The sequence below is a fragment of the Clytia hemisphaerica genome, unplaced genomic scaffold (genome assembly GCF_902728285.1).
Source record: "Clytia hemisphaerica strain Z4C2 unplaced genomic scaffold, Clytia hemisphaerica genome assembly, whole genome shotgun sequence".
In the NCBI taxonomy this organism is placed as follows: domain Eukaryota; kingdom Metazoa; phylum Cnidaria; class Hydrozoa; order Leptothecata; family Clytiidae; genus Clytia; species Clytia hemisphaerica.
Window position 1 is genome coordinate 41,844 of NW_027104435.1, and position 21,266 is coordinate 63,109.

Sequence of the window (21,266 nt, forward strand, 5' to 3'; positions counted from 1 at the left end):
TACCTCTAAAACTACGACATTGACATTAACAACACTGAAATAAAACGGTTGACGATACAAGCTTCTTGGGGTTATTATTGACGAATCTTTAAACTGGAATAAACATAGAGCAAACGTCGAAAATAAAATTGCTAAAAATCTAGGAATATTTATAAAGCTAAGCAAGTGTTGGAACTTGACTCACTTAAAAAACTTTATTTTGCATTTATACATAGCTATCTAAATTATTGTAATATAATATGGGGTAGTACTTTTAAAACCCGCCCTTAAAAAGCTTTTCAGTAAACAGAAGCATGCACTACGTATCATGTTTGGTGTAACAAATTTAGTTCGGTTACCTGTCGCTTTAAAGAGATAGGTGCGCTTAATGTTTATCAGCTAAATATTTACCAAACAATTGCATTTATGCAAAGCGTCAAACTAAAACTTGTCCAGGTTTATTTACAGAATAAATTTCCTAAATCAACACAAGTACGCACGCGGTATCGAAAATGCATTTAAAATACAACATGCTAGATTGAAGGCCAAGAGATTCGCTATTAACTATAGAGGGCCTTTTATGTGGAATAATATTTTAAACAATGACTTAAAGGAAACATGTACAAAAAAGTCAAAGCTTTGTTTCTTAAAATCTGTCAAAACTACATTATCAATCTAGACATTGAAAAATATTATTTAAAGTTTAAATACTGTAAATAATTTTGTGGAAAATTCATTTCACTTTTATTTTTTTTTTTCCGTAAATTTAAATGTACATAATAAAACATCGCTGAAAAAGGGGATGGGTGAAAAGACCGTGATGTCTTCTTTTATCTCCTGCGAATGTTTTTAGCTCTTAGGACTTTTTTATTTTAAATCGCTATCATTAATATTTTCATCGTGTATACTTTTTAGGCAAAGTTATTATCGCAAAGACTTATATATATAAAAAAAAAAAAAAATAAAAATAAAAGCGCAAAGCGTTGGATATATACATAAATATTTTCTCCTATTAAATTGATTAAAATTGACGTAGTATAATTTTTTATCTTTATCTAGTAGATCATTATTGTAACATCTCTGCTCTTACCATCCGACCTTCTGATTTGAACTGCGTTCTACTGCGACATAAATCATGTTGGACGTTCGATAAAACACAAACGTTCGATTTTGAAGACCCTGTGCACATTGACTGAAAATTGTCCGGGAAAATGTTACCCTTTTTCATTGCTCCGGCCTAGGAGCCTTAAATTCTCTCTCGTCCGAAGACGACGACAACGACGGTCAAGACATTTTTATTTGTCTATCTAATCCGATGATCTATTCCGATTTAATAAAAACGGATTATCTGGATTTCGATAATATTGCGAAAGTATTTAGAAAAAGATGGCTGCCGAAAGTGGGCTTAGCTGCAAATCTCAGTGAAAGATAGTGATCATTTTCATCATTATTCATGATGTTTTGGACATGATTTATGAGAAGTTTGATGCATACTGGTCTAACAATGTGGAAAGACTTTGGAGAAATTTTGACCATGAATCGTCAGCTGCTCGAGTGCTTAAATCTTGCATATGGCCATATGGCTAACTTCTCTAGTTTTATGGACGCACACAAAAAACCATAAGCATAAAACTCTGTAACTTGACAATGGAATGAAACTTTCAAACACACATCCATTGGAATTCGAAAGAGAATACTAAAATTACAACATTACAGTGCAAATTTGAAAACGATCTGAGCAGTTTTTGTGGTGTTATATGTTATGTGTATGACTGAAAATGATCCTGACTGGGCGACCGTTCCTTTTGATTTTTCAAACCCGACACAGATATTTTACAAACATTATCACTATGAGAATTCAATAAAGGATATTAAAACACAATTCCTGTGTAAATTTGAACAAGATTGGAGAAATTTTCACAGTTGGGTTTGAAAAATCAAAAGGAACGGTCGTCAGCCATGATGAAATTACGACAAAGTCCAAAAACAATCATTTTAAGCCATAATACTGTGAAAATTTCTGTTTTAATATACTTTATTGAATTCTCATAGTGATATGTTTGTAAAAAATCTGGCTTAAAATGATCGTTTTTGGACTTTGTCGTAATTTCATCATGGCTGACGACCGTTCCTTTTGATTTTTCAAACCCGACACAGATTTTTTACAAACATATCACTATGAGAATTCAATAAAGGATATTAAAACAGAAATTTTCACAGTATTATGGCTTAAAATGATCGTTTTTGGACTTTGTCGTAATTTCATCATGGCTGACGACCGTTCCTTTTGATTTTTCAAACCCGACACAGATCTTTTACAAACATATCACTATGAGAATTCAATAAAGGATATTAAAACACAATTCCTGTGTAAATATGAACAAGATTGGAGAAATTTTCACAGTATTATGGCTTAAAATGATCGTTTTTGGACTTTGTCGTAATTTCATCATGGCTGGCGACCGTTCCTTTTGATTTTTCAAACCCGACACAGATCTTTTACAAACATATCACTATGAGAATTCAGTAAAAGGATACATAAAAACAATTCCTGTGTAAATTTGAACAAGATTGGAGAAATTTTCACAGTATTATGGCTTAAAATGATCGTTTTTGGACTTAGTCGTAATTTCATCGCGGCTGGCGACCGTTCCTTTGATTTTTCAAACCCAACACAGATTTTTTACAAACATATCACTATGAGAATTCAGTAAAGGATACTAAAACACAATTCCTGTTTAAATTTGAACAAGATCGGAGAAATTTTCACAGTGTTATAACTGAAAATGATATTTTTTGGACTTTGTCGTAATTTCATTTGCTGGGGTGACCGTTCCTTCTGAAGATTTTTCAAACCCGCAACAGGTTTTTTCCAAATATACCACTATTTATTACATACACAATATTGTACCATTTTATTTGGTTTATCCTACTCTCCCTCAAGTATTATCCCAACAGAAAAAATAATGCTTAGCTAAAAGCCCGTGACCTCTAATTTAGGCTATTTTTCTCCCCAAAATTTTATCTGGACAATCAAATCAAGAACTTGGAGATATTGACTTCTAATGTTTATCTCCTTTAGCTCCAATTTTGAACTTTTTAGTTGAGGATGAGTGGGCGGGGGTGGGGTTGGTTCTTTAGGCAAGAAAGTGCATGTGTAATCACTTAGAGGAGCTAAACTGCCAGCTGGTTTTTTTATTTGTTAAGATTATTTCTCATACTCGCTTCTAATACTCGCTCTGCAATAGAAATATTACTGGGCTTTCTGATCTGTTCTGATTAGCAGTTTGTGGGCAACGTTCTAACACAACTAACTCAACAAGCTCATCTTTCACATCTTTTAATCTCTTAAGCCGGAGCTTCCAGCGCAGCTGGTTTATTCTTTTTCATTTCTGCTTTTTTGGAGGCGGGGTCAAAATTACGAAAATAAAAACTAAACTTAATTATAGTACCCTCTCCCTCGAGCGGGGTCGTTAAAACTATCAAGTCTAATTTCAGTCCAATAAAGACAGTGCCGTAGCAACTGGGGGGGGGGGCAAGGGGGGTCTATGCCCCCCAATAATTTTTTCAAAAATGGTTATTTTGCAAAATGCAAAGTTTTTCTTTTTTAATTTGTCATAATTGTCTTTTATGTGCATGTTTTGAGTGTATTTTTAAGCAATCTAGAGCTCAAATTTTCAAAATTTTCCCCCTCGGGCAACCTCGCGGTGTCACTAAACTTCAGCCCCCCCCCCAATATGAAAACGCTTCCGACAGCACTGAATCTGAACATAAACTCGATTATGATGGAAGTTTGACGATGACTTTTAATTTGATCGAAAACGGCAAACTACAAAATATAATAATCGGGAGATAGAGAAAAGATGATTAGTTATATTTATATATTTTACATTTTACATCTAAATATATCGACTATGCATGTTTTTTACAAAAGTTACAAAAAGTAGTAAGTATAACAAATATTTCAATCTATATCATCCACCGCGAGGAAGTTTTAGGAACTAATCGAGTTCAAAAAGGTTCCGATAATGACAAATTTTACTTTCTCTCTCTGAGGGTCAAAATTGGACGGGTAATGAACCACATGCAGGAACTTTGAGTTTCCAAAAAAGCGGACACAACTTTTTCGCACAAAATGTTCAAAATCTATTTCCTTGCCTCCAATTAGCGGACACCGAGGGTATTACCAGGTTCAGACAGAAAAATGAGTGTTTTTAAAACAGTTATTTCAAAATTCCTTTTGTTTTGATTTCCCAATAATCTTAATCTTCAAAATTTAGGAAGTTGTGTCCATGTCAAGACCGTAATTTTATGGCTGAGACGGGCCTAATCAGTTTAGTATCAGGGGGGATCGAGTTCAATAATCCGAAATGATAAGCCGTCGTCGAACATAGAGGTCGTCGTCGCCGCGCATAGAGGCCGTGGTCGGACATAGAGGTCGTCGCCGGACATAGAGGTCGTGGTCGGACATAGAAGTCGTCGTCGTTCATAGAGGTCTCAGCCCAATTTTTTTCGGTCTTTATTTTATAAGTTCTGGTCTGGAAATTTGACAACACAGTCTTCAAAATAACACCTTATCGTATTTGTGTATAGCAAAGTCACGGCAGAACGTCGTCTTCTTCGATAACATAGAGGTCTTGGCCGGACATAGAGGTCGTCGTCGAACATAGAGGTCTTGGCCGGACATAGAGGTCGTCGTCGAATATAGAGGTCTTAGCCGGACATAGAGGTCGTCGTCGAACATAACGGTCTTGGCCGGACATAGAGGTCTTGGCCGGACATAGAGGTCGTCGTCGAACATAGAGGTCTTGGCCGGACATAGAGGTCGTCGTCGAACATAGAGGTCTTGGCCGGACATAGAGGTCTTGGCCGGACATAGAGGTCTCGGCCGGACATAGAGGTCTTGGCCGGACATAGAGGTCTTGGCCGGACATAGGGACATAGAGGTCGTCGTCGAACATAGAATTCGCCGGGGCGGTTCGCATCAACGAAGGCGGTTTATCTGGCGGGGTGGTTCTTGCTCAGGGTGGTTTTTGTGAAGCGAATATACATGAGCGAAGCAGTTTTGCTATCGTGTGCATGTACCTTTAATAGGAAATAGGTGGCTGAACTAAAATTTTGTAAATCAACTTATTGGTAAGCCCAGGAAAAACAGCGGATTGATCTAGATAAATATACACATTTTTTATAAGCAACCGGGTTGCTAAGGGCTCAGGCCTCAAAATGGCCCAAAAAAATTAAGCAATTTGCTTAGCAATCCTGACGCCTCAAATCCAAATTAGCAACTTTTTTTCCTCAGCAATAAAAAAAACTCGGGCACAATTTTAGAAGAGAGCCTTGCAAACATTCGAAAGATGCCTTTACTGTCCATTTAAATTGAAAAATTGTCGAAAAATTCAAAATTGTGCTTTTCAACTATTTTAAGTTTGAAAATCTTTTGCCCTCCTGGATTTCGAAAAATCCTTAGCGAAAAATGGAATTGCTTTTTAAAAAATTTGTAGACTAGGAGCTATTGACGCAAACGCCATTTTTGACCAAAAATTTCAAAATAACAAAAAAACTTTTTAGAGTTGAAAACGAAGTAGCCAAGCAAGCTCGACACTCGCTTGCTTCTTACTTCGCGCTCGATGGCAATTTCAAGACATCGAGTAAGAAGCATTAGCGAGCGTCGAGCTTGCTTGGCTAAAAACGAAGCGAAGAACCAACAGAATTGCCTACAATGACTTATATTGAAAAAAAAAATCATCACCCCATTCATTGATCATTGATTAATTTCCAAAACATCTGAAATCTTCCAGACGACTTTAGAGTCTGGCTGGGCAGAATAAAAATCAGAATGGCCACTTATCTGCGTCATCCAGTCTATCAAAAAGCTCTAAGTGACCTCCAGGCTAATGATCCCGTTGTTCGACGGCGACTTCTATGTCCGGCCAAGACCTCTATGTTCGACGACGACCTCTATGTCCGGCCAAGACCTCTATGTTCGACGACGACCTCTGTCCGGCCAACCTCTATATCCGGCCAAGACCTCTATGTCCGGCCAAGACCTAGTCCGGCCAAGACCTCTATGTTCGACGACGACCTCTATGTCCGGCCAAGACCTCTATGTTCGACGACGACCTCTATGTCCGGCCAAGACCTCTATGTTATCGAAGAAGACGACGTTCTGCCGTGACTTTGCTATACACAAATACGATAAGGTGTTATTTTGAAGACTGTGTTGTCAAATTTCCAGACTAGAACTTATAAAATAAAGACCGAAAAAAATTGGGCTGAGACCTCTATGAACGACGACGACTTCTATGTCCGACCACGACCTCTATGTCCGGCGACGACCTCTATGTCCGACCACGGCCTCTATGCGCGGCGACGACGACCTCTATGTTCGACGACGGCTTTTCATTTCGGATTATTGAACCCGATCCCCCCTGATAGTTTAGTTCTGAGATTTGGGCCCGAAATTCAAAACCCTCCACTAGGCGGACACTTCTAATTAGCGGACACTAGTCTGGTTCTTTGTTCCGAAGGCGTCCGCCTAATGGAGGTTCCACCATATTCTTCTTTCTTCCTTACTCAAGAGAAGTTTCTTCTTTAAGTTCATTCTGAGAAGTATTCGTCGAGTTATCTTGTTCCTTCGTTGGCGAACTATTACTCACGTTTGTACAAAACGCTCGGTGTTTCAAATAACTGGAACCTAGTTTGAACCTACCGTTGCACGATTGACAATTGACGTATCCCGACTTCTTCAGATGTTTTATTCGAATATGATCATTCAAAAGAGATCGCAGTTTGTAAGAGGAACCACATGATTTACAAATATACGGTTTCAATTCAAGGTGCATTGTTACGTGCGCATTCAAATTGCTGAACCTTTCGAATGTCTTCTCACATAATTTACAAACATATTTCTTTTCCTCTTCGATTCGCCAGTAAAGTGTTTTGATTTCCTGTGTCAGTTCCGCGCGAATGTCTTTATCGATTTCAACGAGTGTGGAAATCTCCTCAGCTGCCTTGTTAGGACCCGAGAAAGGATTGTCATCAGTAAGCGCCATTGAGCGTGGAGTCGCAGCTTTCTCAGTGGCTTTCTTCGGCTTCCTTTTCGGTGCCATTTGATGATTTAGGGCAAGCCGTACTTTCTTTTTCTGCGGAGAATCAGGAAGGTTCGTCGCTGATTGGTTCGTTTTCTCCTCATGAGGTGTTACCATGGAAGCAGTAATCATATCTTTCGCGCGCGTTTTCTCTTTTTCTGTTACGAAATCAAATTTGCGATCAAGTTCGATAAATTCCTTCCGAGGGTCTTTCATCTGTTGGTGATCATGTTGAATATCGTACTTGGATTGCAAGTTAAGTTCATCCACACCTGGATGGGCCATTCGAAATTTCGCTTGGGGTTTATTAAAGTTTGAAATGATTCGGTTGTTGTAGTGAAACATAGGGCTGTCATACAGGTTCGTTTCTGTAGGTTTTTCAGAAGATTTTATTGACACTCCAGGGCGGATGAACGATGGATTATCACGAGTATTTGGTGAGAAAGGTTTGGTGAGTTGGAAAAGTAGCATGAAGAATTATGGTGCTCCACTGAATACTGTATTTTGTCGTGTCGTTTTATAGAAATATCGGTCGAAAAATTAACAGGAGAATAATCGCGTGGGTTATTTTCACGATTCGAAGATGTCGGGTTACTCGATAATTCCTTTGATTGGTCATCTTCTAATACAAAGACTTTATATTCTTCGCTATCTTTCTCCGTGGTCTGTTCCAGAGTAGGCGGTTCACCAGGAATGCGGAAAAATCGTTTGTATCCAGTTTCAACATCGCTTGAAAGTTTTACGTTGTCCATTCTGGGTGATTGAGTACGGTGTGAAACGTCACTTTCCGCTCTCGAAGGCTTAGTGTGGCTGAAAGCATCTTTGATTCTCTCTTTTGTCTTTTGTAGTTCGCTAGTTTTGATCTGCTGTTGCTGTAAGACATCTTCAGGCGTAAAAGATCGTGCTTTGAGGTTATCCAAACGACTTTTCGTTTCGCGTAGTTTTTGGTTCTCCCCGATGGAAAACGATTCAACTTCATGGCGCTCACCTGAATACATTTCGCTCTCATCTGTCACACCGTTCGGTAAAGATACCCCACTCTTCTTTTTCAAGATAATGACAGCAACTGCAAAAAGAAATGGCGCAATTCTTAATTAATATCTTTCAGTTTCATTTTTTAAATTCAAAACTAGTGGCAAACGCCCGGTGCTTTTCGTGTGTTTCCGTATAAAAGATAACACGAATATAGAGGTAAAAAACCTTTTTGTCAGCAGGGAAAAATTACCGACAGGCAAGCTATAAAGTTTTTTTGGTAATACTGTACACCGTTTAGTAGTGTCGACTGCGCACGCGTCCAAACAATTTCCCATTGTTTTGATTTTAGCGACCGTAGAAAACTTCACTCTCCCCGTAAAAAAACGTTAGGTAAAATTCCGGTTCTCGTAAGGAAACCCAGCAGATAAATGGTAGGTAAAGAACTCCTTTTAATCATAAATTCTCTTCCTCTAGATGAATTTTTGTGAAATTTTCAGGAGAGATCCATAAAATTATCATTGATATCATGTTCAAATATCTAAATCATTCTCTTTAAAGGAAGGAAAAAAATTGACAATGTTTACATTCCTCTAACCTTCCACAGTACTAAAGTGCGCATTTTTACCTACCGTTTCTACGGTGGAACACGGTGGAGATAGCGAGACTTCTAAACGGTGTATTTGACATTTATATTTCACGAAAATGTAACTCAGAGGTGCAATAATATCAAACAACTGAGTTTGGAGAAGTATGAGAATGTAGAGAATGTTTTTAATCAATTTGGGTTTTACCGAATAACATCACGCAAAAATTATACACAAAAGCAAATTACCTAGACATCAAAATTTAAGAGTAGAATAAATTAAAACCACCACTAATTAAAATCAAGTTGATGCGGTGAAAATATCACTAAGAAATCAAACTAAAATGTCTATAAAGCGAATGTCTATTTAAGGACAAATTTAAGTCTTAGAGTCAATTTCAGCAACAACGACTTCACTCTCGAGAACTTCAGCTAAGACGTGTGTTTCCGTTTCGCCATTGTGCTCTTTCAGAACGTCCGCGGCCGCCACCACTTCGGCCGCTTCTTCCGATTCCACCTCCATTTGGATTTCCATGTCCGACTCTTTCATGACGGCGTTCGCATGCTGTAACATCTTCCCTGGATGCATTGTATTGACGTGTTTACGAAGGTAATCCCGTAATTTGTAGGCGGCGTCACAGAACGGGCATTCGTGCGGTGTGGCGAGGGAATGTTTGGTGGCGAAATGGTCTTTCAGACGGTCTTTCCTCTTGAACTGTTTACCACAGATATCACAGATAAGGACTGGAACGGCGCCATGTTCAAGTTGCTCGTGCTTCAAGCGTCCAGGATTAGATTGATAGGCTCGGTAACATTTGCGACATAAATATTTGTGTGTCCCTTGATGATATTGGTTATGTTGGATGAGATCTGATTCAGTAGCGAAATCGACTTTACACAATTCGCATCTATGGTAACCGCCGTGTGCAACCGTATGTGTTAACGTTGTTACGTCAGAAATGATGGAGCCGCCTTCACCAACAGCATCTCCTTGTTGCGATTCCAAGGTCGCTTTACGTTGCTCGCAATTCTTGAGATGCTCTCTGAGACCAAAAGAAGAACAAAATCCTACTCCACAGTGCGGGCACTCCCGAATCGAGATACGGTACGATTTTGATTGTTCCGAGACCAGGGTTAGTACGATTTCTTCTAAAGAGGGAGAGATAAAGAAGTTAGCGCGAGGTGGATGATGGGTGAGAAACAAACATCAATCCTTAGAGGTCTATGTTGCTGTGTGGTCACCATGGGTGAGAAACAAACATCAATCCTTAGAGGTCTATGTTGCTGTGTGGTCACCATGGGTGAGAAACAAACATCAATCCTTAGAGGTCTATGTTGCTGTGTGGTCACCTTGTTCAAACACCAGGCACGAAAGTGAAAACAAAGTTGGCTGTAGAGTAGAGTAAGGTAGAGGAGAAGTTTTCTTTTTTCACATATAAAAGCTTCATATATACAAGAGAAATGAATGAGATGAAAAGGTTGGTAAGACAATGTTATCTCTCATGAGTGGACTGATGAAATTCAAGTTTACGAAGATCACGGAAAGTTATTCCGCATACACGACACACGTGAGCTTTGTTCGGGTTTTTGTGGCATAAATAATGATTTGTTAAAGCCTTTTGGCTTCGGTAACTGAATGAACAGTCCGGGCAATCATAAAGTCCACGTGTGGTTGGATTAGGAACTTTTATGTTCGAGCACGAGTTCATATTTCTTGCTCTGCAAACACGGCGATGGTCTGTCAATTCCGTATTAGTATGAAATTCTACGAAACATATTTCACAAACGTTTCCGCTATCATCTTTTTCTTCTTCGGAAGACGAGTCACTGCTTGTTTCTGCATTGTCAGGTGAATAGCCGTATGAGTTGAGACGGGCGTAATCCCGACGCTTTCTATTACGAAGACTCTGTTTCTTACAGATGACCGCTGCTACGTCGATTCGCTCTAACAATACGACCGGAGAAAGATTACCGTATCTCTGTGAAAAGCGTTCAATAATTTCTAGACGGTGAGCTAAGCTTTCTTTACAATCCTCATAATCGTCATCAGGTTTAAAGATGAAACTCAATAAGTCCTGTTGGGAGATATCGAGCTGAAGAGCCTCGCTAGGTAGTTCTAAAAGCGATCGGTCGTGTGCTTTCTCAAGCGTCGAAATCGTATCATAGTCTAAAGGATTTTCACTAGGATATACGTCAGAAATTTGCGAATAGCCAGTAGTCATACACAAGTCTAATGGGTTAGTAGACTGTTGACCAGATTCTAAAACAACGGTATACGAGCCATTATCAAGTTCTATAGTCGCGCCATGGTTGCCAATGGTCGGTGAATCGATCCCGGCGTCCGATAATATTGATAATGGTGAGATTAGATCCGGTACTTGATTGAAATTGGCATCCGGTCCGGGTGGTTGAGGCGGTATTTCCAAAGGCGGTAAATCGATACGGGCGTTGCTTCTTTCTGAATGAAACGAACAAAAAGGTCTTCTTCAGCATACGATTAACAAACCAAGTTTTCCTATATTTTTTTGTTTCCCTAAAAAATTGTACTTCGGAAAAAAACTTTAAGATATACGAGTTACAGCATTAGAAAATGTTCAGAATTTTCAAAACATTTATGAAGTACTTGTCGATTTAATGTCGGTACAGTGAAATTACTAAGTTAAGTTCATTCGAAATATTTAGCTGACGGTCTACTTTTTTTAAATACGGATTTTTTTTCGGGGTTTTAAAGGTTTTCAAGTTTTTTTTGGTCATTTTAAAGTGGTTTTTTGGCACTTTTCAAGGTTTTTTGATACTCAGTTGATATGGCTCTTTACATGAATTTTTTTTTTTTTTTTCAGAGTGGTAGGTGAAAGAAAAATAGAGGACAGCAAATAAAATTTATTCGCTTTTGGTGCCCGGGGAATTACTTCCACAGTTAAATTCCTATCTCCCTCTCGAGAAGAATACCACAAAAAGAAATACTCCAGCTCCTTAGTCTTCCAACTGTTGAAATAAAGAGGAAAATCTCATAATTTAGAGTACGAGCTCTTAAATTTTTTAAAGTAATTTCGCGGGATAACGCTTTACCCCAAACGGATGACAGGAAAAATTAAATTTGACGAATTCACCGAATTTTTCCCCGTCAAAATTTCTTCCCTCAAGGTAGTTTTGAAGAGTCCAAGCAGGCTACAACATTCAGGGCGTCAAAAAGGTAATAAGCAACTGTCGAACGTGCTAACCGCACTGGCTCAACTACAGTATCTTTGAAATCATTTGTAGGCCCAATTGTAAACTTAATGGCTTAAGAAAAATTAAGGCATTTTGGGTTTTAGCCTCGTTTAGGCTAAAAACTCGTCCCCAGGCCCCAAAAATTAAAATTTTGAAAAAATGAAAAAAAAAAAAAAAACCCAGGGATTTGCCCAAGGATCAAGTGTGCAAAATTTCAGCCAATTCCAAGCATTTTTGAAGTCTCCAGGCTGCCCTAAAGTTTTTGTGACAGACAGACACACACACAGACATTCTCAGATTGTAGCTCAACTGAAGTTGAGAATAAATAAATTATCGGTGATGCTATTATTCGCAAATACCTGACGTTAAAGAACCTTTAAATTTCTAACGGTGATTTCGCTTCTTTTCTCTTTGCGGTAATTGACAGGAAATAAGATCAAGATAGCTTTCTAGAATCAAATATATTTTGAACGTATAAAAGGTCATCCTACAATATTTTCAGAAAAAATAACGCGAAAATTGAGGCACATATCAAAAGTTGTGATTCGGATGGACCCGTCACAAGACACCTTGTGATTTGCCGAGAAGATTTTTAACCAACTACTATTCAACATACCCTTTTGCGTTTTGAATAAAGAGGATTTGGGCATGGCGAGTAGTGAAAATTATCCCATATTTTGATGTCAAAACCTATTTGCCATTAAAGGAGCTGATGAATGTAAGAAGGTCAATCACAAAAATCGCGAAATAATGAATAATATTAAATCTATCACTGAAATATGAAATGCAGCAATAATCAACAAAATGTTTCCAACACCTTTAAATAAAGTCTTTTCAAAGCAACCTCGGAAGTAGTATTACTGCAGTCCAGGCGGTTGATGATGCGTCAACTGTTGAACAGTTTGAGCTAACTGCACGTAAGCATTCTGGGTAAGATCAGTATGATCCAAAGTGGCAGCTAGATTTTCGGCGGTCAGTTGAGGGACTTCGTGAGTCAGTTGAACAACGTTAGTGGCGAGTTGTGTTTGAAGGGGCATGGTAACCACAGTTTGAGTTTGTGGTTGTTGAACGGTTAACGTTGCTGTAGCTGCGGCAACAGTGTTTTGAAGGGTCCCGGCACGGTTCTTGTTCTTTTTCTTATTAGCTTTCAAGATGTGACCTTGTACATGACGTTTCCAAGTGGTACGCCAACTGAAACGAGCATCACATTTATCGCATACAAACTGTTTGTCATTCTTGTGCACTCCATTGATGTGACCGGTCAAATATTGCTTGGTTTTGAACGCTTTGTCACATTGAGTACATTTAAAGGGACGGTAATCGAAATGTCTGCGAATGTGGTTCTCAAGCAAAGTCTTACGATTAAATAACTTGGAACAGTATTGGCACTGGAATCGCTGGCTGAATTCAGTGTGATACATTTTGATGTGTCGTTGGAGTCCTTTATCGTGCATGAATTTCTCACCACAAAAGTCACACCGAATATTCTTACCGATGTGGTATTTTAAATGTTTGGTGAAGCTAGCTGCATTACTGAATACCACACTGCATTGTGGGCATTGAAAGGTGTACTTGACACACTTATTTTTGTCAATGTGCGCCTTCAACTCGGAAAACATGCGAAAGGTTGCCTTGCATTCTTTGCACTCGAATCTTTTGGTTTCAGGATCCCACAGCTGATTTGTGATAGGAGGCACTACAAAACGAAAGAAAAAAAGTAGCTTTTAGATTCACCAAGCTCTTCAGCCATACCTCAAGTTTACACATTTCAAAAGTTTAGAGACCTGAAACCAAAAGGTAGGTTCGCAAAGCAGGGATTAACCTTAATCAATTTCAGTGTCCAAATCGCTGCTGTTATCCTCTTTGGAAGTTTTATATTTTGTTGGCTGCCCAGTGTGAAGTTTTTTATGTTCGATAAATGCTGAATTCCAATTTGTTCGAAATCCACAGTCATCACAGACATACTTTTTCTCTTGTTTGTGCATGCCAGATATATGAGCATTGAGTAGAGATTTTGTTTTAAAGGATTTATCACAAGAGTCACAGTCAAAATCTTTGACATCAGAGTGTGTATGCATGTGTTTATCTAAATAGTCCTTTCGATTGAATTTTCGGGAACAGATACCACAAATATAAGCTCCAGGATTCTCATGGACATTATTGACATGCTGTTGGAGAGTTCCTTTGTGTGCATAGGCTCTTGAACAGTGAGGGCACTTATGTGGACGGTTACCATGTTGCTGTTTGAAGTGGTGCAAAACATTTTTTCCGTTGTAGAATTCAAGTTTGCACAACGAACATCGAAACCTTCCCTTGAGCTCTAGAAGGGCTGATGGAAAAATGGAACGGTCTCAGCAGACTTCTGTCACAATACCCTTGAATTATTTACAACTTAGGTCTGGCCAAGTCACCATACTAGAATTTTTTATTGAGCTACTATAGGAGAAAAACACTGTTGTTCTGTGCAATCATTTAAGGAAGAAGTACAATTCAAAGCTGAAAAGAGTTAGTCAGTGGTTTTATGTTAGGTCTATAATGCCAGGAAAACACAAAAATACTGAAGTGAACTTATTATTTCGGTAATAAAACTCCAGGTTTCCCTTGGGTCAATTTTGACCAGGAAAGAACAAAACGTCACAAAAGTAACATTCTGACAACATTAAGACATAGAAAAAGAAAAAGAGCTTTTTAACTTACCAGGTTGTTCTTCTTGACCAGCCAGCCCAAAGGTCGCTGCAAGATTCGTGTAGAACTCTATGGTACAAACAGAAGGATGCTTGAAAGATCACTCTTAAGAAAATCATTTAAAAAACGGGTAAAAAAACTGAAAATTGACCTCCACTTATTCACTCCAGTTTCATTTTATATCTATACTTTGCCCTTGTATTCAGAAGTAATTTATTCATTTATAGTATTATTGTTAATACTTCTAAAATCATATCAATTTTCTCGAGTTTAAATGAGACATTATTGCTAATTTTTTTGTTCATGCGAAAAATCAATCTCCAAATTGCATTCAATTGGATTGCTGAATAATATTTTCTAGTAAGAACAAAAATCAGCGTCTCCGCTGAATTTTGAATTTGATAAAATCTGCATTTGATAAGATTTGCAAAAATCTTATACAGAAAATTTAGCAATTTTTTGTCGAATAAAAATTAAATTTTAGGAAATTAAATCTTACGAGTATTGATTCCATTACAGTAAAAAGAATGTAAAATACAAAATGAAAAAACTTTTAAGGTTACCTTCATTTTCGTTTTCAGCTGTCAGGAGCTAAAAAGGATAAGGGTTTCATAAAATTGGGAGTTATTATAGGCCATTTACTAACATATGATAGTGTTTATTTACAGACACTCAATTTCTATTGTTTTTGATGATTGAAAGAGAAGGTTTTCACTTGAAAGTCGTTAACGATTATTCAAAAGAAAATGAAGGGGTTATAATTCAAAACAAGTCAACAAGAGATTGAAATATCAAACAAATGAAGAAGTTGATGATTTTTTTACAATGGGCTTCCAGAAGTGAAAGTAATGAAAAATTTTCTCCATTTTACAAGAATAGGAAAAGTACAAAATACAAACCTTGCGCTTTCTGCCTGGTTGAATTGGCTCAGTCTAAAAAAATTGAAAAGTCACAGGTACATAGTCCACAGGAAAAAAGTCTACATAATACATAGGAAAAACGGGGTAGTTTTTTAAAAAAAGATCACATTGTATTTCATTTCAACAGATGCTTGCCCATTTATGAGAATTTCATATAAGTAGACACATTTTTGCAATGTTCATGTTCAGTTATTACTTACAGTGTTGCCATTTCTCATGCAGATATTTAAATATTTTTCTTTCCATTGCAATCTTTCCTCCTGGATCTTCTGAAATTCTGATTTCACTTTCCACAAAGCCTGAAAGAAGGAAATTTTCAGTGTGTCAAAATCACACGTAGGCACTCCTTGACAAAATTTATCAAAACTTAGGATCGTTGGCACCTGATGTCATTTCACACCACCAAGAATAGGTCCCAGCTTACATAGCATTATGCAGTCAAACTATGATAAATACTTTCAAAACCTTGTATCAGCCAGGTTAATCAGTTATCTGAGGATTGCAAAAACCAAACAAAAACATCTTTAAATTTGAGATTCATGTCATAATACCTCTTTATGTTGTTCCCTTTCCTTGATTAGAACAGCCTCAAGACTTGATTTTTCTAGTTGCATCTGTTGAAGATCATGTCTAGCCTGAAAGAGTCGTGGATGGTGAATGTCTTTTAATAAACAATTAATATCATTTGCCAATGGAATTCTCCTGGAGACTAGCTTGACCCTCTATGCAAGGAGTAAAAATTCCATAATAGAGCATTTGGTGCAGCATGATAAAAGGTAAAGGAAAAGCAAGGGTTTTGAAATACCATCTTGAACCCCATAGACTAAAGAAGAGCAAAGTAACCTACTTTTTCTAGTTGCTGTTGAAGTTCTTCATTAGATCTTTTTAATTGATCGTTTTCCAAACGTAATCCAGCAAAATTTGCCAAAAATTCTTCTGCATCCTATAGGGATAAATAAAAAAGGAAATCTATAGAATTACTTTAGAATTAGAAACATCTTTTACCAGGAATACAATAAAACTGAAGGTACATGTAAGCCAATATAACCAATTTGCCCTTTTTCAACAATTTTAAAATCATTAAGATGAAACTGGGGGCTTATAGGGGTACAGAGTAATTAACTATACACAAAATAAATTGAAGTAACACAGTACAAGTTGATACTGATATGAATAATTTTGTCTTTACTTCAAAAGGTACAAGATGTCAAGTAATATTTTTTTACTTTTTGGACCTGTTTGTTTTTTCATTTTATCGTTTGTCCTTCTATATGTTACCAGCTTTTCTTTAGATTGTCATATTAGTTTTTTATGATTTTTGGCACAATTGTGCAACATTGCAATACCCAAAATGTGACAAAATCAGATTTTTGAAAACAAATCTTTAGGGCAAATTTGGGCAAAAAACTGCCTAAATATGTTTTTTAGACTTTGAGTGCAAATTTGCTTCATTAGTTTTGTTCCCATACATAAAAAGACAGAGGGCAAGGTTCTTTGAAACGTGGCTGACTCTCTTTCCTGGAAAATTTTTTTTCTTGTTTGGGGGAATTCCCTTTTGTTAATTTTAGGGAAAATGGGCCTTTCTTGCAATTGGCTTGATACTTTTTTTGAACTTTCACACAAAGACGTAAAATGGTAATGTTTAAAATCTGATTGAGTCAATTAAAAAAACAATTTTTCTGAAAAATTCGGGCCAAAAATGTCTAAAAATAGGGTATTTGGACTTGAATGAAATTGCTTCATTAGTTTTATCTCATTTTTTGACAGCATGTAGCTCCTCTAAAAAGTGGCTGGAGCTGTTTTTCACAAAAATTTTTCTTTTGCCCTAAGGTTGAGAACAAAACAAACAGCCTGATCTTTATGTTTCGGGTTCTATAGTGTGCAGAGGGGTCCAGCCCCCAGCTTTTTTCAGGGGGGGGGGGGGCTAAGGAAAATAACCCCAGCTAAACTCTAGAAACATAGCCTCAACCTTCACAAAGCAAAATATCAAAGAAATTTTGCATGCAACTTCTCAATAAATTTATAATGCAGCAGGCAAAATTTTTTTTCAAGAGGGATAAAACCTTTCCCACAGCATAGATTACCTATCAGCTCTGCCCCCTGTTCTATTACACAACACTCAACCTCCCTAGCAAGCTAGCCCCTAGTATTTTTTGAAAAATACAGCCCCCCTTAAGCTCAGGGGGGGGTGCATTCTATGCAGTATGACACAAAATTTAGGCAATTTCTCTTAGTTTTTGGAAATGTTAATTTCTTTAAAAAGTGCTGGTTTATCTTTTCATAAATCCCTTTAAAAGTTTCGTGGTGTATTCTCTTGCTTACGAGTGAAGTAAATGATAAAGCACTTTCACAACATTATCTTTGATACCATGAGTGGTCCTAAATCCGACAGCCATGCCTAAAATCCGTTGGGTCTTTCAAAGATACAAACTAAAATAAAAACAAACCTTTTGCTGTTACGAAACGAAGATACTAAAGTGTCAACTAAACTGAGAGATTTGATACACTGAACTAATTGAACCAAATAAAAAGAATTGCTTCAATACAGAACATAATTTTTTATTACAAAATTGTTAACGTTTTAAACACGAGCAACCCAACGGATTCAGAATAGAGGTAAATTATTTTTACAACTCACAATCTTTTGATCACATTAATTGTCATCTTGTTAAATGTTTTGTTTCGAGAGTTCTTGCAATAGTTTAATCTTCAACTTGGAGAAGGAATGTTTGTAAACATAGAATTTTTTTCACATCAGGCATTTGGGGGGTCGGATTTAGGCAGGGCTGTCGGATTTAGGACCACTCACGGTATACATTTCAGCAGCGGCACGTTAGTGTGACTTAACTTAAAAAACTGGCAGGCGTTCTGTAATTCTCCATTCGGCGTCCGGTCATTTTGAATGAAAACTTGATGGAGTTATCAAATAAAATTTGTTGTCAAAGAGATTTAACAGTAAGTGAAAATACAGGCCAGATATCAACAGTCCAATGTTTTGACCAATCGTCCCAAGTTAGGGTGGACAGGCTAAAATTTTCCCCTCAATTTTTAGAAACCAAACTAATTTTATTTGAAAGTCCTTACCTTTGAGTGAGAAAAATTAGGGGTCATTTATTATAATTCATTAAATATTTCCAAAGTTATTCAATTTTCAAAACACAAAAAAACCACATGGCATGAACCCCCCCAGCCTGCAGGGGGGGGGGGCTACTACCAAAATCTTCCTGAAAAAGGCTGGGGGATGGATTTTTTTTTAATTTCAGGGGGTACCTATGATCTCTGGGGGTATCTAACTTTTATGCGGGAAGGTCTGGGGGCTTGGGAACTATATTTTATCTTGCTTTTATCTAACTATCATTTTTTTTATTTATTTTTTTTATTTGATAAAGCAGGTTGAAAAACGCAGACTAAACTGATGTGGACCTTTTGCAAAAATATACAATTTTTTCTTTTCTTGACATATACTCAAGTCACAGGGGGTACCAATCACAGGGGGTACCTACTAACGTCTGTCGTTTGGGGGTACCTAAAATTCAGGGGGTACCTATTTTCTTAGGGGGTACCTATAAACCCCATGGTCCATGCCATGGTGGTTAGATAAAAGGTGCGGTAGTATAGTGCTAGTCGACCTTGGCTTCTGTGCAGGCGGCCAGGGTTCGATTCCCACTCACGGCAGTTCACTTGGCAAGTGAACGTTCCTTCGCCCGGGTCAACCCATGCCATGTGAGGGGAGGAATTGGGTAGTCAGTTCAAGGTGCTGACGGGACGCTTATTAGTAAGCAGAGTTGCGAGAATAGGCCTCTAAAGCCTCCTGCAACTCAACCAAATAGAAATAGAATCCACCTTTCAAAAGAATCGCTTCCTTACACAACGCCAGCAAGAAATAATTTTCAGAAGCACCAAAATCGCGCCAAAAATGGCGGATGAAATCTTCCTCGTTCTGCGCAAAAAATCCTGACAAGTGCGCACAAGTTAGAGTAGTTGACGGTAAGGCAGAAAAAGGATAAAAAATATGATATGTTTTGCCAGTTTCTTACGTAAAGTGTTTTATCAACATCGACACCAACAGTTACTGCAGATGCCACAACTTCTTGAGAGACTACTTCATTTGTTTGAGGCTCAGATTGTAATGCTACTTGCTGAACTTGTTCTTCAGCGACAATATTTTCATCCATGCTTGTTTTTTTGGAGTTTTTCCTGCTTCCAGTTCAAATTCAGAGGTTCAAGTTATCGGATACAGGTGTGAACCGAATCGAATCCATGATGAAAGAAAATGGCGCTGGCGCAATGTTAATCGGGAAATTCGGATAAGTATACTCACTTACGAAGAAAGATTTAAAGGAAATAGAACTGTTTAAATCAATGTCAGTTCAACCACAAATTCGGGGGGTCAATGACGAATAGAAACCTCCTATAATTTTATTTCAAACATCAAGTAAGAACCCCAAAACTGTTTTTCCCTTATTAGAATACATTTATAAAGATGAAATATTCATACAATATAACAATATTTATGCTCAAAGAGCACACATTCATGATTGAATTATAGTCATTTACACCTTTAAATTCGAAGACTTTTTAGCGCGTTTTTTTAGGAGGTAAGCTAAAATCTTGACCATCTATAAGTATCAATTATCGATAGAATCAGATCATTATGTCACTATTTTACTAAAAATGATACGACAAAATTTTATTTTTGGTAAATGAATTGTAATTTTAAGCGTTTTTACCATTTTCAGATAAAATATTTTTCCAAGATTATGGTCTGTACTTTGTTTTTCTCACTATGTCGTCCCGCGCAAAGTTTGTTTTGTTATTCCAGCAAAACGAAAGAGGACCCGAATGGGTAAGTGGCCACCTTGCACCTTCCACCTTGCGGGTGCTTTGCGAGTGATGACCAAACCACCTGACCATTTTGTGTGTTTTACCTCCTGAAAAAAGTTTTTTGGTTTGATAAGTATTTAATCGATCTTTATTCTTCTTTTATTATCATATATAGGAATCTTACTGATGCTGATAAAATCTAAATTTTGCTACCCTGGCGAGGAGGGGGGGGGGGTTGGTCGGTATATAAACCGTAAGTTGGTCTAATGTCGACATCCCTCTTCTAATTTCGCCAATCTTCTTTAGAGATAGGAAGAATAGGAAGGTCGGAAATGAGACAAAAGATAAAATGTTACAAAATGGCTGATTGCAAATGTGCAGCAGCCAGAATATCAACCAACCAAATTTTGTCATTCAATTCCCGGAGAGACAGCGTTTCAATTTTTAAGGCCTTGTTTATATGCTAAAGCAAAACAATTCTGCAAATGTAGATGGGTCAGTGTTTGAGGTCCGTCAAAATTTCTGGAAAATAGACTATCCAGTGGTGCGCGGATCTAGGTGGGTTCCGTCTCCGTCGTAGATCTTTTTTTTTCTTGGGAAGTTGATCTTCAAATAATTAGTTCTCAAGGTTGCCTTGGGACGACCCTCGACATGGCCCGAGAATTCTCGGGCCTCTTCGGGCCATGTTCGGGCCGAGAGACCCTATCAATTCTTTTGGCCCGAACATGACCCGAGTCATTCGGGCCATGTTCGGGCCTCCTTTTTCATAACGCTTTTAAGCCTGTCTGGCTGGGTCCATTGAGTCTAATCTAAGTACGGAGTACTGATCTAAGTCAGAAGATTCCATATTTAAATTGATTCAGCATGTCCAGTCAAACAAAATAGTACAAAATAAGATTTGTCTGTTTTGTTTATATCGCTCAAAAAAACTTTACGAGCTTCCCGTGGACACGCTTCAGCTTAAAACCAGGACCAGTTTACTAGCAAATATTTCCACCCTAA

At 37.7% G+C, this 21,266-nt stretch overlaps 1 protein-coding gene across 4 annotated transcripts; it reads right to left on the reverse strand.

The window, feature by feature from the left end:
• Window positions 1–6,398: 6,398 nt before the first annotated feature.
• Window positions 6,399–19,932, reverse strand: LOC136820773 (zinc finger protein 384-like). Of its 4 annotated transcripts, none has more exons than XM_067077001.1 (8): window positions 19,478–19,932; window positions 16,288–16,383; window positions 15,992–16,075; window positions 15,641–15,739; window positions 15,420–15,452; window positions 15,084–15,111; window positions 14,533–14,589; window positions 6,399–8,133 (listed from the first exon to the last, which is right to left on the reverse strand). In XM_067077001.1, the coding sequence occupies exons 1-8, from the start codon at window positions 19,613–19,615 to the stop codon at window positions 7,457–7,459; spliced, it is 1,212 nt and encodes a 403-aa protein (XP_066933102.1). In that variant the 5' UTR covers window positions 19,616–19,932; the 3' UTR covers window positions 6,399–7,456. The 4 variants fall into 4 exon arrangements, with proteins under 4 accessions (XP_066933102.1, XP_066933101.1, XP_066933099.1 ...); XM_067077000.1 differs by lacking the exon at window positions 6,399–8,133 and adding an exon at window positions 8,811–9,774; XM_067076998.1 differs by lacking the exon at window positions 6,399–8,133 and adding an exon at window positions 10,029–11,083.
• Between the last annotated feature and the right edge of the window lie 1,334 nt (window positions 19,933–21,266).

Coding starts and splice junctions, on each gene's coding strand:
- LOC136820773 (XM_067076998.1), bottom strand. CDS start 19,615: ATGGATGAAAATATTGTCGCTGAAGAACAAGTTCAGCAAGTAGCATTA. Junction 14,590..15,083: donor AGCTGAAAACGAAAATGAAG/GTAACCTTAAAA, acceptor TTTGTACCATAG/AGTTCTACACGAATCTTGCA. Junction 11,084..14,532: donor TGGTCAAGAAGAACAACCTG/GTAAGTTAAAAA, acceptor CGTTTCATTCAG/AAAGAAGCAACGCCCGTATC.